This window comes from Temnothorax nylanderi, unplaced genomic scaffold (genome assembly GCF_030848795.1).
Source record: "Temnothorax nylanderi isolate EJ_2023f unplaced genomic scaffold, tnyl_v1.0 TNYL_tig0505_pilon, whole genome shotgun sequence".
In the NCBI taxonomy this organism is placed as follows: domain Eukaryota; kingdom Metazoa; phylum Arthropoda; class Insecta; order Hymenoptera; family Formicidae; genus Temnothorax; species Temnothorax nylanderi.
In genome coordinates, this window is record NW_027249567.1 from 76,044 (window position 1) to 91,428 (window position 15,385).

Genomic DNA, 15,385 nt, shown 5'->3' on the forward strand with positions numbered 1-15,385 from the left:
ACAACCCCTAAAAAATAACGGATTTTATAGTTTTTAGCGAATATCTTCGAAAATATAAGGCGTATGAAAAAAAGTTTGGTACAAAAGGTTTATGGCTTTTTGTGCTCTTTACAATGGCGTAATCAGATTTTTCAAATTTGTCACATTTTTTAATTTAACCCCACTCCCACCTATTATTTTTGCCAAATATAACAATTTTTCCAACGCAAATTTAAGAGCGTCAAATGCCAAATACATCCATGTGTATTTTTATTATGATACCATTATTAGATTTTTGGCAAGACGAGATGATATGTGGTATAGGCGTCGCCCTGTAGGTAGGAGTTGCGTTATTTCTGTTCAGTTGCGCCGTACGCTTAAAAATTTCCATTACTATATACTACGACATAATATGCGATGAAAGTCCAAGCAGAGGAAAAGATATCACGTCATCCGAAGTTCAAATGGCGCGTGCGCAAAACAGTGTTATAAATACGCGTCGAAGTAAATTGTTGTGAGCGCACAACGGTATAATTATTCATTAATGTAATACGACCCTAGCGATTAAAGTCATTTCTGAATTCCGCCAAAAGACCTGACGATTGCATCGGACGATCGATCAAACTGGGCGGAGATAGCGTTAACCTCTCCGCCCAGTTTGATCGATCGTCCGATGCAATCGTCAGGTCTTTTGGCGGAATTCAGAAATGACTTTAATCGCTAGGGTCGTATTACATTAATGAATAATTATACCGTTGTGCGCTCACAACAATTTACTTCGACGCGTATTTATAACACTGTTTTGCGCACGCGCCATTTAAACTTCGGATGAAATGATATCTTTTCCTCTGCTTAGACTTTCATCGCATATTATGTCGTAGTATATAGTAATGGAAATTTTTAAGCGTACGGCGCAACTGAACAGAAATAACGCAACTCCTACCTACAGGGCGACGCCTATACCACATATTATCTCGTCTTGCCAAAAATCTAATAATGGTATCATAATAAAAATACACATGGATGTATTTGGCATTTGACGCTCTTAAATTTGCGTTGGAAAAATTGTTATATTTGGCAAAAATAATAGGTGGGAGTGGGGTTAAATTAAAAAATGTGACAAATTTGAAAAATCTGATTACGCCATTGTAAAGAGCACAAAAAGCCATAAACCTTTTGTACCAAACTTTTTTTCATACGCCTTATATTTTCGAAGATATTCGCTAAAAACTATAAAATCCGTTATTTTTTAGGGGTTGTTTCAACCCCTAAACGTCGAGATAAGCAGCAAAAAAAACCCGTGTCTAATGTTTTTTGATGCTCGACAACATATCCAAAGCGCATCCAAATCGGTCGTTATTTTTTAGGGGTTTTTTCAACCCCTAAACGTCGAGATACGCCGCAAAAAAAAATACGAGTCTGTTTTTTTTTATGCTCAACAACATATCCAAAGCGCATCTAAATCGGGTAGAGACACTTCCGACCGTTCCCTTGTAAGCGAAATACATACATTCTTTTACACTAAGAAAACAAATATAAAACAAAATAATTACCTCATTCACTATATCCTTTCCTATAAGAACCAGTCGGAACGATCAAATGCCTTCGGAAAGGTGCAGAACAGCAAGTTTAACGTTCATATTCATTTTATTCGCAATTGCAATAATTTGCATACTATTACTGATATATTCATACAAAGGTCATTAAAAAACATGCAGTCAGATAGATTTTACATAACAGTTATAACGTTCATTCTGATATTATTCACAATTTTTATCATTTACATGATTTTATTAGTTTATGCAGCTAGAGACAGTTCAGAACCATATTATTTAACATGATATTCAAAGAGTTCATAATAATTTCAATAATAATATTTTTTCCACTGATTACCAGTTTCCCTAACACGGATATGATTATTTGTTGAGATGTGCAATTTAGCCTTAAGCATACTGATTCAGCCTTTAGCAATTTCCTTTTAAGTTGGCAACCTTACATTCCTTCCTTTTCTTTTTCTATACGTTGCCAGTCAGTCCAATGCAAAGCGTCGAGAAGGAAACACGTGTGATCACTAGTCCTAATAGAACACGTCGTGTATTAAGTTCACGCCCGCTATCCGTACCCAAAGCGCTAATCAACATTATTACACTTTACATTTTATTCACACTATACATAATGATATTAGGCACAGGAGTAGATCCACGACTGATCCGAGAATGACGATCGTACAATAACATTTTTTAACACTTAAGTTTATATAATCGCATGAGATTCAAGCCAGCGTCAATAATTCGACACATTTCTTATATAATGTATCTAATCTAATTACATTACTTACATCGACAACGGGCGGGACGAACTCCCGATTATTTTATTAAGTTTTGCATAAATTGACACGCTTCGAGCGTCTACACTTACCTTACACCCTGTTACACTCTCTACACTCGACGACGTAAAATAAGCGTGCGAGACGAGCCAACGACGGCTCTACACTTTCATGACACCTTTTACACTTTCTGCACTCGACGTCTTATAACAAGCGTGCGAGACGAGCCAGCGACGGCTTTACACTTTTGATACACCTTTTAGCACTTTTAGGTGCGGAGTTTATTGAATTCACTAGATTTCAGCTTATCATCGTTTTCATTAACGAGAATTGCCAAATGGAGTAATTCCAGGCAAGAATTCACATTACGTTTCGTTTTATATTAATTTTGAGGATTTTTACTTACACCTTATTACACTTTACAGAACTTTGTTACACTTTCGACGGCTTTCAGCCTATTTAACTATGCTATTATGATTTTGACACTTTTATGATATTCCCTGTCGATATTAATATTAACAATTACGAATTATGCGTTCGACAGTTTTAAGTCGCGACTATACTTACCTATAATACTTACCTTTAGCTGGGACGACTCCATAACGATCCTGGGTACCTGAAAGAAAGAAAATAAATTAGAAACGGGTATAAATTACCTGTACGCACTTACCTAGCATCGGGATTCGTCTATGATGACTTTGAGACTTTGAGACTTTGAGACTTTGAGACTTTGATAAGTCACTCGGTGTAAATCGAGTGACTTATCGTTCGCTTGCGCGAAGTTCGCCGTGCAGCGACGTGATTGGTTCACGCGAGCGCGAAAGCCAGTTCACGTCGTTGCACTTAGTGTAGCATCTCTGTAACAGGTGCCGAGTCCCAACATTGACTCGGCGTATAAAGTGCAGATGGAGTCGTACCATCTACACCTCAAGGTACGAACAGCCAGGCCGATGGCTGCGCGCCAAAAACGGGGACTCAGCGCATGCGTGAGTCTAAGGTGGGAGAGCTCGACCCGTTCCTCCCGGACAGTCCGTCGCGAACTTTCAAGGCGTCAACACGTTGAATCCTGTGGCGTCGTAATAATTGAAAGAGGCGGTCTTATCCCGTTATCCACTAGCGTCAGTAGCGTGATTTATCTATGTATCGAGACATCAAACGTGTGATACGGGAAATCCTATTGCGCTCATACGAAGACAGCGGCGGTTCGAGAATACTCGACGTAGTTCCACGCGATCGAGCGAACGCGTCCGCGTATAGAGATTGCTGTACGACCAGTATTAATAAATTGTTATTTGTTTATAATAAACAAGCAAATATTGATTCGCGACCCCAGTGAACATCCTATCCAATAATCCGTGCGTTACGTTTCGCTTAACAAGGGCGTGGCCGTTGGCCTTGAACACGTCCGCGACGTAGAAAACGGCAGCCATCTTGCTGAGAAGGAAGGACGGGGCAACGCAGTTAAACAGGCTTTCTGTATTGATGCCGGAAAATACCGAGTGGACACCAAAGAGGCGGATTCGACCGACACCCGAGCCCGCTGAAGAGGCGGACTAAATTCAAGCGTTGTTTTTTATGTAACATTAATTTTGTGGTAACACAACTTTTCATTTTCGATTTTTCATTTAAAGGCGCAAGCCAGATGTATTGTGTAAAAGTTACTGTGAAAGAGTTTCATTGTCTTAAAATAGCGATTAAGAATAATAAATTGCGTTTATTAGATTAAGTATCTTCCCGAACTCGTACGCCGTAATAAAGTCGAAGGACGTAATGAATTTCTTTTAAGTTTCAAAATGTTGATATATACAAAATGCGAGGTGATTGAGATTTATGACGTACACCGTAATAATGTGCCAAGATAAAGTTTGCGAATAAGTAATCATATTTTGAGTTTAACGGCGACTTTAATATAAGCGTGCGGAGCGTACGACAATAGTCGCTGTACAAGTGTACAACTAAAAGAAATAAGTATTATGCGACCACCGTTGATTTGATTTTGCGTAGCGATTAATTTACTCAGTTTATTGTTTTTCTTCAAAAAATATACGAGCGATTCCGACACAAATATAAGCGCATTGTGTTGACGAACCCAACAGCCAGAAAATTAATCCTTTATTCTATACCTTACACTTCTAAGGGGGATTTAAATATGAGATAAAGTCAATGGGCAAAGATATTACAGAGATAAATCAAGCAAAGTAATGACGCGACTGACACCCAATAGGTAAACATAACGGGTGACCAAGAAGTAATGTTGCAGGAATATTAGAGTCACATCGAGACGATAGAGACACGCGATAGAGAGATTGTTCGAGAGCGAGGCAACGAGACGACCACAAAAAACAGCAAGTCCACAAATACACAAAAATAAAACAAAGTATATTCAAAGTCTAATGTGTACAATTATTTACAGAGTTCAGAGCCGTGAGTGATAGCGCGCACTGAATCTATCACAGCGAAAAGCAGAGAATTTAGCTGCACAAGCTAATTCGGTGTCGAGGGCGGATTGCGAGTAGCGTTTAAGCGGTTTGCAAGTAGCGTTCAAGCGATTTGCACGAGCGGTGATTCTAAGCGGGTGAACTCACGCAAGCAAGTGCGAATAGTATGAAGCGGTGTACTGGCGGTGATTCTCGAACGAAATCGATTCCGCGGCGCAGCGGCGATCCTTTTATCACCTCCGAGGCGAAACTCCCTCCAGGCTCGTTACGAATAATTTCGGGAGGGTGATTGGCCACCGGCGGCCTACGTCACCGTGCTTACGTCACGGTTTTCAAGTGTCGATCCGAAGCGATCGTTACTTGTTTTCGACTGCTTTGTTTATAGCATGGATCTTTCCTTGGTGAAAGCGCTGTTGCTTGACTTTATTTGTGCGCCCGGTCGGCCGTGGCTGTGTTGTTACTAGCAATTAGCGAACTTTTCGATGCGATGAAAGATCCATGCCATATTGAACATTAACGTCGACAAATTCTGGAAGAGGCTACTTAACATGCGATGAATGCGATTTTCAGCAAGGGTAGCGCAATCTCAAACATCCCGCCCGCCTCGGCAAGTGTTGACGAAACATGGTGCGCTCGACGGTGCGATGAAGTCGCGGCAGGATATCGATTTTTCGATCGATTCGCCATGATTGCGATTCCGGCGCGAGTGCTATTGAGCTATGGTGGGTGGTACGCGGCTGCGCAGAGTCACAACACGCGTTGATCTCGAGCGAGAAACATATTTCGCACAATATGTACCTGGTGTCGTGAAAGGTGAAGTGATCCGTGAAAGTGACGCAAAATTACGGTGAATTGAGGCGGAAGGCCGAAATGCGCGATTACGCACGGTGACCTTTGAACATAGGCAGAAGGCCGATAACGGCAATTAAGTGAAGAGAACATAAAATATTGGCGGAAGGTCTACAAAAACAATTAAGTGACAGTGAGTATCGGTGGTCTCACGCATCCCTCGGCGGCGGCTGGTATCGTGGCGGATCGAGGCTCGCGCGAGCGACGGCGCGACGGCGGTGAGCGACGACGCGCGAAGCACGTGGTGATCACGTGTATCGTTGCGAGCGTGAATTCGAGAGTATGCAAAAGTCGCGAAAATGCGAGTGAGTACGCGAGTGAATTTTCGCGTTAACGTGAGTACAGTGAGAGGGGAAGTGAGCAGTGCACCGTGTTCGATGAAATTGGTGGCAGAAGGCCATGAACAATTAATGGTCAACTGCGCAAACGACAATGAGTGACCGGTAATGTGAACGGTAAATTCGACAGCGAACATCGACAAGTGCGAATTGACATGAAGTGGCACGCGATACGTGACAAGTCATACCGCGAAACGACGGACAGAAATAAACGCGAGAAGACGAACAGAAATGTACGCGAGAAGCCGGACAGAAATACAACGGTGCAGTGAGGAGAATCGACGGAGGGTGTAAGGCTCCGTTTCGATCCTCCCGACGGCGGATTGCACGACGATCTTCCGCTCAGGCAGCTCGGCGTCAGGAATCTCGTCGCTTTCGTCCGGCCACCAGGTTCGGTTCTCCTGCGGCCACGCTGAGCCCGTCCATCTCAGGAGATGGCCGGTCAGCTCGCTGGGAGCTATCCCCTGGGAAGCGCAGTTGATCGGGTTGTCTCCGGGAACGAGCCGCCACTGAGTCTCGGGAGGAGTCAGTGGGAGAAGAGACACCCGGTTGGCCACGAACGGCTTCCATCTGGATGCGGTATCTTTGACCCTGTGAAGTGTCACGCGGGCGTCGGACTAGCGGAAGATTGGAGCTGCGGACAAACTTAAAGTGTCGCGAGCGTGTCGCGTGAACTTGGTGAGCATTGTGAAGTGTGGTGGAGCCGTGCCTCGTGACGCGGAGGTCGACGGCAGCGGCGTAGCCTCGCTCGGATGCGTCGGCGAGGCCGTGGATCGTAAGTGCGCGATAACGACGGTGTTTCTGAGAGATCCCGACGGGAATGTCCTCAGAGTTCGCGGCCCGTTTACGCAACGGGATCCCGCCCGCCGTGCAGGGTTCGCGCGGTTCGGTGTGCACGGAGGTCGCGTCGTCGACGGGCTTGCGGGTTATGGCGAGGTTCTTCGGCGGTGATGAGACCGGCCGTCGGACGACGTACCGGCCAGCGGATGTGCGCTCGTGGGTGCGCACGGAGTGTTGCTTGTTATCCTTGAGCGGCGATGAGACCGGCAGTCGGACGACGTACTGGCCAGCGGATGTGCGCTCGTAGGTGCGCACGGAGTGTCTCTCGCACTCCCTTTCCTCGGGGGTGCGCCTGACGACAGAGGAGTGAGCGTGGAGTGAGCTGCGGTGACCAAGAAGAGAGGTCGCACCGCAGTCTCCTGACAGAATCCATCCCAGGGTGGTTTTCTACGCGATCGGCGTTTGCGGTTTTCCTCGGCGGAGACCATCCTCCAGGATGGCCGAGCACACCTCAGCGCCCAGAAGCAGCTCGACTGGGTCGTTGGCGGCGAAACGGGGATCGGCGAGTGGGAGCCCCTGAAGATAAGGCCACGTGGTGCTGCACTTGATCGCGGAGCCCTGGTACAGGGAGAGACGCGGAAGCACGAACGCGACGGCGGTGAGCGCGGCTCCGGTGGTCGAAGACGTGAGACTCAACGACACTTTGCCCCGAGTGGATCCGGATTGTGAGCCGCCGATACCGAAGATCGACATTCGGGTGCGCGATCGCGGCAGGCGCAGCCGTCGCACCAGGGACTCCGACACTATCGACACTTCGGAGCCTTGGTCGATGAGAGCCCGAACTTCGTATGGAGCACCTTGACGGTCGGTGACGATCACGCGCGCGGTCGCGAGGAGGATCGCCTTGCGGTCGTCGGTCCTTCCGACGGCGGAAAGTGTGCTGGCCTCAGCGGCGGGTTTCGGCTCGGAAACGTACGCGTCGTGAAGCATCGTGTGGTGACGCGAGTTACACGTCATACAGTTCCTGGTGGACAGACACTTTGCCACCGTGTGGTTGCCGAGACAGTTAAAGCATAGCTTGTTAGTCTCGGCCACTGTCTTTCGCTCACTGGCCGGCTTGGCCTTGAAGTCGGGGCACCCCATGAGCGAGTGCTCCCCGTTGCAGAGCGGACACTGCGAAGGCTCCGTGCGCTTCGCGTTGTGCGTTTTCGCGGACCGTGATGGTTCACTCGCGGTGTTAACTGTGGTTTTCGGATAAGCGGCGTTCAGCGTGAGAATGCGTCTAGTGATAAAGTTCATTAACGTGTCGTGAGACGGTGGTTCGCAGGAGTCTCCCGAGGAGGATTCCCATTCCAGACGTGTTCGCGAGTCGAACAGATCGACGACGAGGTGATTGAAAAGGTCCATACCGTGTGAGTCGATGGGCCTCCCGATGCTCTCTTGAGCATTAACGGCAGACGTGACGGCGTTATGGACGCGGCTGAGCTCATCGGCGGTAGCGGCTTTCATCTTCGCCACGGCGGTAAACGTGGCGAAGTTGGAGCGTATCAGCTCCTTTTTATTTTCGTAATGCGTGCTTAACATTGCCCATGCGCGGGCGTAATTGTCTCCGGTCACCGTTAATGAACGCACTAACTTTTCAGCGGGCCCTTGCAGACAAGATCGGAGATAGTGGAACCGCTCTATATTTGAGATCGACGAATTCTCGCCGATGACCGACAGGAAGAGATCCCGAAACGGCGGCCATTCCTCGTACGTTCCCGAAAAACGCGGTAATTGAATGCGCGGCAGCGAAGTCTTGGGAGCGTGTTCGCCACTTTGCTCCGGCCCGGTTGGCACTCTGGGCGACGCGGATTTCAAGGAGTTTGCGACGGAGGTGAGCGAGCTGTGCTGATGCACGTACGCATTCTCGACGGTGTCAAAAAAGTCGGTTTTATTGTACTCACTCTCGGTGTAGCGATCTCCGTAGCATGCCCGAATGAGATCGTGGTTCGACTCAAATTTGGCCCACAGGTCGTCGAGAATGCGGATGCGAGTGCTCACAGCGTCGAGGGTAATGTTCTCTGCACCCTGCTTCCGTAGGTTGGTCATTGCGTGGGCGATGCGCCTGTGGATTTCGTGCTGACTGCTCAGCATGGCGCTCTGATCCAGGCTCATGGTTGCAGTCGTCCGTTGAGGAAGCACTCCCGAATTAGCGGTTGCCGGTCGGATCCGGCTCGAAGGACCAGAATGTTCGAGAGCACACGGTAGCGCGATGTAGCGCGAGGCAACGAGACGACCACAAAAAACAGCAAGTCCACAAATACACAAAAATAAAACAAAGTATATTCAAAGTCTAATGTGTACAATTATTTACAGAGTTCAGAGCCGTGAGTGATAGCGCGCACTGAATCTATCACAACGAAAAGCAGAGAATTTAGCTGCACAAGCTAATTCGGTGTCGAGGGCGGATTGCAAGTAGCGTTTAAGCGGTTTGCAAGTAGCGTTCAAGCGATTTGCACGAGCGGTGATTCTAAGCGGGTGAACTCACGCAAGCGAGTGCGAATAGTATGAAGCGGTGTACTGGCGGTGATTCTCGAACGAAATCGATTCCGCGGCGCAGCGGCGATCCTTTTATCACCTCCGAGGCGAAACTCCCTCCAGGCTCGTTACGAATAATTTCGGGAGGGTGATTGGCCACCGGCGGCCTACGTCACCGTGCTTACGTCACGGTTTTCAAGTGTCGATCCGAAGCGATCGTTACTTGTTTTCGACTGCTTTGTTTATAGCATGGATCTTTCCTTGGTGAAAGCGCTGTTGCTTGACTTTATTTGTGCGTCCGGTCGGCCGTGGCTGTGTTGTTACTAGCAATTAGCGAACTTTTCGATGCGATGAAAGATCCATGCCATATTGAACATTAACGTCGACAAATTCTGGAAGAGGCTACTTAACATGCGATGAATGCGATTTTCAGCAAGGGTAGCGCAATCTCAAACAGAGATATACAGGGTGATCGCGAAATATTAAGAAATCCTTTCGTTAATAAGTTCGTGAACGATTGACTTTCCTAAGGAAATAAGTTTATAAACGTGATCAGCCGAACACGAGAAAACGTGCGATAAGGCATATAGCGAGCTCCATCACGCGGATCGCAGTAACGAGAACCGCGAATTATTCTCGAATAGTTTCGACATAAACGTAATGTACCGAGCCCAGGGAGCATCTCCATGCAGGTCCCGGCGCAATCGGTGCACCGGATCAACTAAACGTGAACCGCGTAACTTCTTCGAGGATTTTCGATAGAAGCGAACTATATCGAGACTAGCGAACGTACCCAGGTCGGTCTCGACGTCATCCGTTCACCGGGTCGCGTAAACGAGAACCGGGAAGCATCTTCGAGAGTTTAGAACGGAAACCCGTTAAGTCGTGCCTGGAGAGGCCCACTATTGAGTTACGTCGTGATCCGATATCCGGAACATGAAAACCGGAACCGGAAGTCCTATAAAGGCATAAGCGACCCAGGTGTACGAACAATGTGCGTAATAAACGATCCTATAGAATAGGAAGAGGATAGGATATGTAAACGTGGAGTTTCGCCTTGAAATCAAACGCGATTATTTCATAATAAATTGTTTATTATAATTAACGAATAACACATAACGAATGCCCTCAAGACGAAGCATCACGGTAATTAATTCCATCATCTAGTAAAAGCGTTTATTAATAAGTTCAGCGATATTCGGCGATAATATATTATGTCAAAGTTAATATTCCGAGCGTACGTGCTTCCGAGCGACATACCGAGAGTGCGAAAACATGCAAAAACTGTAAGGAAGAATGTGCGAGTACGTGAAAGAATGCGAGGATAATAGAGTGTTCGAAAGCCTGCGGCGTAAACAGGCAGGAATGCGAAAGAGGGCTATTGTTCGAGAGCGTACGGCTATGTACGAACAATGAGCAAGTCATACGGTGCGCGCGTGAGCACGAGCGGCGGTACCAGCGAGTACGGTGAACACACGTGCGGGGCACGTGGACATGAACGAGAGGGGGAACTCAGCACCGAGGCCGGGAGGCGCAGTCAGGCCGAGCCATCGAGGAGTTGCCCGGGAGTTCTCACACGGAACGGTCGACGAGATACTCTATACAACCGGGGGCGTACCCGCGAGCGGCGCGTTATCCGCAGATACATTACAACAACGCGAAAGTACTTATACTTTTACGAACGTATTACCATTTGGCCGAATAATTATTTAACATTCACATACTTACGGTATTCGCAACGAAAAGCACATCGTGAGACAATCCGAGTGCGGGAGAACGATTATTGTAATTCGTAGAAACGGGAAAATAAATTCATTTTATCTGAAATAAAAACGAGTCATAATCATTAACTTCTCTCGAGTGGTGATCCATACTCTCATGACTTACCTGTACCTACTTACCTGTCGGCGTTCCTGAAAAACGGTGATCCAGCGGCGGTCCAGTGAAGGTCCCGAGGCAGTCCAGCGGTGCACAGCGGCAGTCCCAAGACGGTCCAAACAGCGGCGAAGTCCAGCGGTGATCCAATCCTCTGGAGGGGAACCTGAAACAGAAGAAAAAAGGGGGATTAGCGAAGTCATCGAAAGGGTCAGTGATCATAAATTTCCTATCTTTCTCGGTAGACGAAGATTAAAACCGAGTGGCGACCGATTTAAATTGAATCTGAATTAAAGTCATTCCGAGTCGTATGCATGATTGAACCTCCGTCCGGTCATAACCTGACCTTGGAATCGCAGGTTAAATCCCAGGTTCCAGCACGATCGACGCCCAAGGTTTCCGAACCAAGCGCCAGCCAAGAGTGCAGTGGAGGTGCGTGCCAGTCAAAGATGACGAGCCAGGAACCAGAGCGAGATTCAGAGGTGACAGATCCGGAGATCCGGAGTGCAAAGACGGCCAGCCAATCAACGGCTGACGTCGACGACGTATTCGAGAGCGAGGGACTTTCCCAAGAGGAATTATTCGAAGAGGTTCCCGAAGCAGAAGTAGAGGAGATAATAGCGGCGAGCAAAGAACAGCTCGCTGGACCGGAGCAGAGCCAGCCAATGGAGGCTGAGGACGAGGGAGAACGGCCAGGGGACCTATTATGGAACTTTTCACGATTTCGTTCGGAATCGCCAGATTCCGATTGGCGAGTATTTGACTGCGATTCCGTTGGATTTCGTTTATACATTTATGCTATTACGGATGCCAGGCGGAATCGGCTTTCCACTCGTTGTAGTCGGAATTAAGTGAGACAAGAGGAACGGGTGGAATCGGTGATTTTGACTAATCACAGTGCAAAATACTTTCTAAAAATATATATATACAAATAAATCGCGCCAAATTGACAAATGAAAGAGTATTATATTGACAGCTATTTACAAGAAGCTAGGTTATATGGGCAAAATGACAGATAACGTAAGTAAAACATATTTTACGCTAAAAATATTGTGCGTATACGTAATAATTTTATGCAATGTCGTAAAAGGAAATATCGTAATAGGAATAACACGATGAAATATCGTATTTGAAATTCTTCATTAATATAGATATTCGGATGGATATTAGACAGAACATTACTTGTATGTATATTTATTGCATATCCCCATGGGGTTTACAAGGCGTTTTGTTTTTACGAGGAACGTACCCAAACCTCTACAAGCAAAATCGAAAACTTAAAGTCACATCAAAATACTCAAATCGCAAAACTAAATCATTCTTTCTCATGTTCTTCTTTGTCTTCTTTCTCTTCCTCTCTTGCGTCGGTACCCCTCCCTGGCCTTCCTCCCGTACGTCCCATCCTCATTTACTCCAATCCCTCTTCCCTTCCTCCCCCTTATCCTCGTCCGGCTCCATCAGCAATTTCTTTTCCAAATCCTTGGAAATTTCGTCTTCCTCTGATCTCCCCGATCTCTTCCTTAGCCTGCCTTCCATTTTCTCCTCTCTCTCCTCTCTCTCCCTGTCTCTCCTTTCCACCGACTTATCTTCGTCTATCTTCACTCCTAAGCTGTTTCTAGCTTTTCTCCAAACAGAACATTACTTATGTATATATATATATATATATTTCTTTGTTAATAACAGAAACGATAGAAGATTACAATGGAGCAACGATTAATAATGATTTCCTTTACAGAAGAGCATTCAGACCTTGCTGCAAATCGAGTACAAGGTCTAAATGCCAAAAAAGAAGCAGCTAGTTTATGGGAAGAGCTAGTTGCTCGAGTAAATAGTTGTGGCAATGAAGCGACGAAATCTACAGATAAATGGATTAAGGTATGGATTATAATTATACTTATACCAATGAAACAGCCCCTCTATTTCCAATAAGATTTAAAAAAAATACATGAAGTTCTGAACAATCTTACAAAAGATATGTAACGGCCTAACTTGAATACCGAACGCGGACTGGTTCGTCGGATCGGGAGTTCGATGAAAGGCCCAGAGACAATAATCAGTTGGTATTTCGCACGGGTTATTTATTTTAGTTGACTCGGGATCGAGATTACAGACAAGGATTGGCGGAACGCGGTATATTACAACGATCGGTAGTGCATGTGCACTCGGTACGCTATGCGGCATAAGACTGGACGCGGCTTTACACACTAGCGAACGCGGTATGTCACAACGGGCGGTCGTGCATATGCACTCGGTTCGGCGAAATGATACGGAGCGCGATATGGATAGCGGAGGAATGCGGAGTCCCGGGGTCGCGGCAGTGAGAACCCTCGCTACGAGGCTGAGCACTCTCGACCTCGTTGGGCCGTGGCCGTCGGGCGCAAGTGGGCTGGAGCTCGGGGACACTTGAGAACTCTCATTCGAAGCCCACACTCTGGACCTCGTTTGGCGTGTCGCCCTAGGAGCTGGCGGGTAGGCTTCGTCAGGAACAGGCGGAATGCCGTGGTATAGACGAAGTGCCGTCTCGCCGCGCGTGCCGGCTTATATACCGCTCGTCGCGGCGAGTTCGGCAGGAGGGAGGCCGATCGTCAGGCGTGCCGCGTGGTGGTGGGAGCGGCGCGGTTTCGCGCGTTCGTCTTCGGCGGGGATCGGCTCCCGTCGGCGCTCGTCGGCGTCGTGCGGGACGGCACCGGTGCGGCGGGTTTCCCGCGCACACGGTGCGTTTCAAAGGTTTAAAACTGTGGGCGCACCGCGCCCTGTCCTCGCCCGAGGGAGGGTCGGTCGGACGGCATCCGGCGGGTGGTGGCCGGGAACGATGTCTTATTGAAAGGGGCGCATCGTTACACCACCCCTCCCCTTAGATGTGCCTGAATCGAGGGGCACAGTGTCCGGCTGGTTGGTGGTGCCGGTCGGTCGTGTGGCCTCTTAGGCTGGCGGCTTCCGGGACTTATCCTTCACCCAACGGACGGAGCCGTCCCCGTTGAATCGGATGTGCCAGCGCCGATTCCCGATCGTGTGCTTATATTGCCGGGCGACATGGCACGAAAAATGGGGGACCTCCACGATCACCCCGGGTGCGACCTGGACCGGGATCGGGGGTGCCGGTATCGGTCCCATTACTCTCGCTGGCTGGAGCGTCGGCCGCGGTCGTCGGGGGGCCTCGGCCAGTGGTCGTGGGCGCCGTGGTGGCGGCGGTGGCGGGGCCAGAAGCCAGGCCTGCTTCGCCCGGTTTGCCGCATCGGATCGTTGCACGATCGTGCCGACCCGCGGCACGGTCCTCGGCGGGGCCGGTCTGGTCGGCGGCGGCGGCGGCGGTGCGGTGTCGGGCTCGCCCCGGTACAGGGTGGCCCACCCTTGTCCGATCCCGGGGTTGGCCCGATCGTACTCCTCGTCGTCCTCGCCGAGGATCTTGGCGATCTCCGCGAGTATGTCTCGCTCCTGCGTTGCTGTTTCGTCCGGCATGGTTGCGGTCGTTATGACGATCGGCTTGCTCCTGCCTCGGGACGCCGGGTGCCCTAGCGCTTGTTATCATTTTTCGGCGGTTAACAATGTTTGGGTCGCGGTAGGTCGCGTAACAGCGGTTCGTTTGTCGGCGTTTTGATCTTGGCGCGCGCTTTCCGGCCGTGTATGTTTGCACGGCGGTGACGGTCGGTGCGAGCGCGTCCCCCCCACCGAGGTCCGGGCCAGGTACGTCGGGTGGTGTGTCGGCCGGGGCGCGCTTGAGGTCTTGCACGTGGATGTGCCGGTACCATTTTCCCGCGCGGCTGCGGAGGTCCACTATGACGGGCGAGATGATGCGGCGGATCTCTAGCGGGCCAATGAATTTTGGCGCGAGCTTGGCGTTAAACGCCGCTTCTTTGTTGGAAAGCGGGCGGTCCCGCTTCCATACCCACTCCCCGATGCGCGGTCGCCATTCCAGCCGGCGGAGATTATAGTGTTTCTCTTGGTGCTGGAATGCGCGGGCCAGCTGGAACTTCACCAGTTCGTAAGCGTCGGCTAACCGGCGGTGCATGTGGGTCGGCGGCGTTGGTTCGTCGCTCGGCGCGTCCTCCCCGGGGCGGCGTAATTCGCGGCCGTGATTTAAAAACGCGGGTGTGTAGCCCGTCGCGTCGTGAGTCGCGGTATTATAGGCGAACTGGAGTTCCGGCAGGTGTTCGTCCCAGGTTTTGTGTTTTTTCGCGTATTGCGCGATCATGGTCTTGATTACGCGGTTGGTGCGTTCCACGGGGTTGCAATGCGGCGCGTATGCCGGCGTGAAGCGGTGGCGGACCCCACAATCGGCG

At 49.0% G+C, this 15,385-nt stretch overlaps 1 protein-coding gene across 1 annotated transcript; it reads right to left on the minus strand.

Annotated features, from left to right (window-relative positions):
- Nucleotides 1-7,157: 7,157 nt before the first annotated feature.
- LOC139783485 (uncharacterized) lies at nt 7,158-8,867 on the minus strand. Its single transcript, XM_071722664.1, has one exon. It carries the CDS (start codon nt 8,865-8,867, stop codon nt 7,158-7,160), a length of 1,710 nt encoding a protein of 569 aa, XP_071578765.1.
- Nucleotides 8,868-15,385: the final 6,518 nt, after the last annotated feature.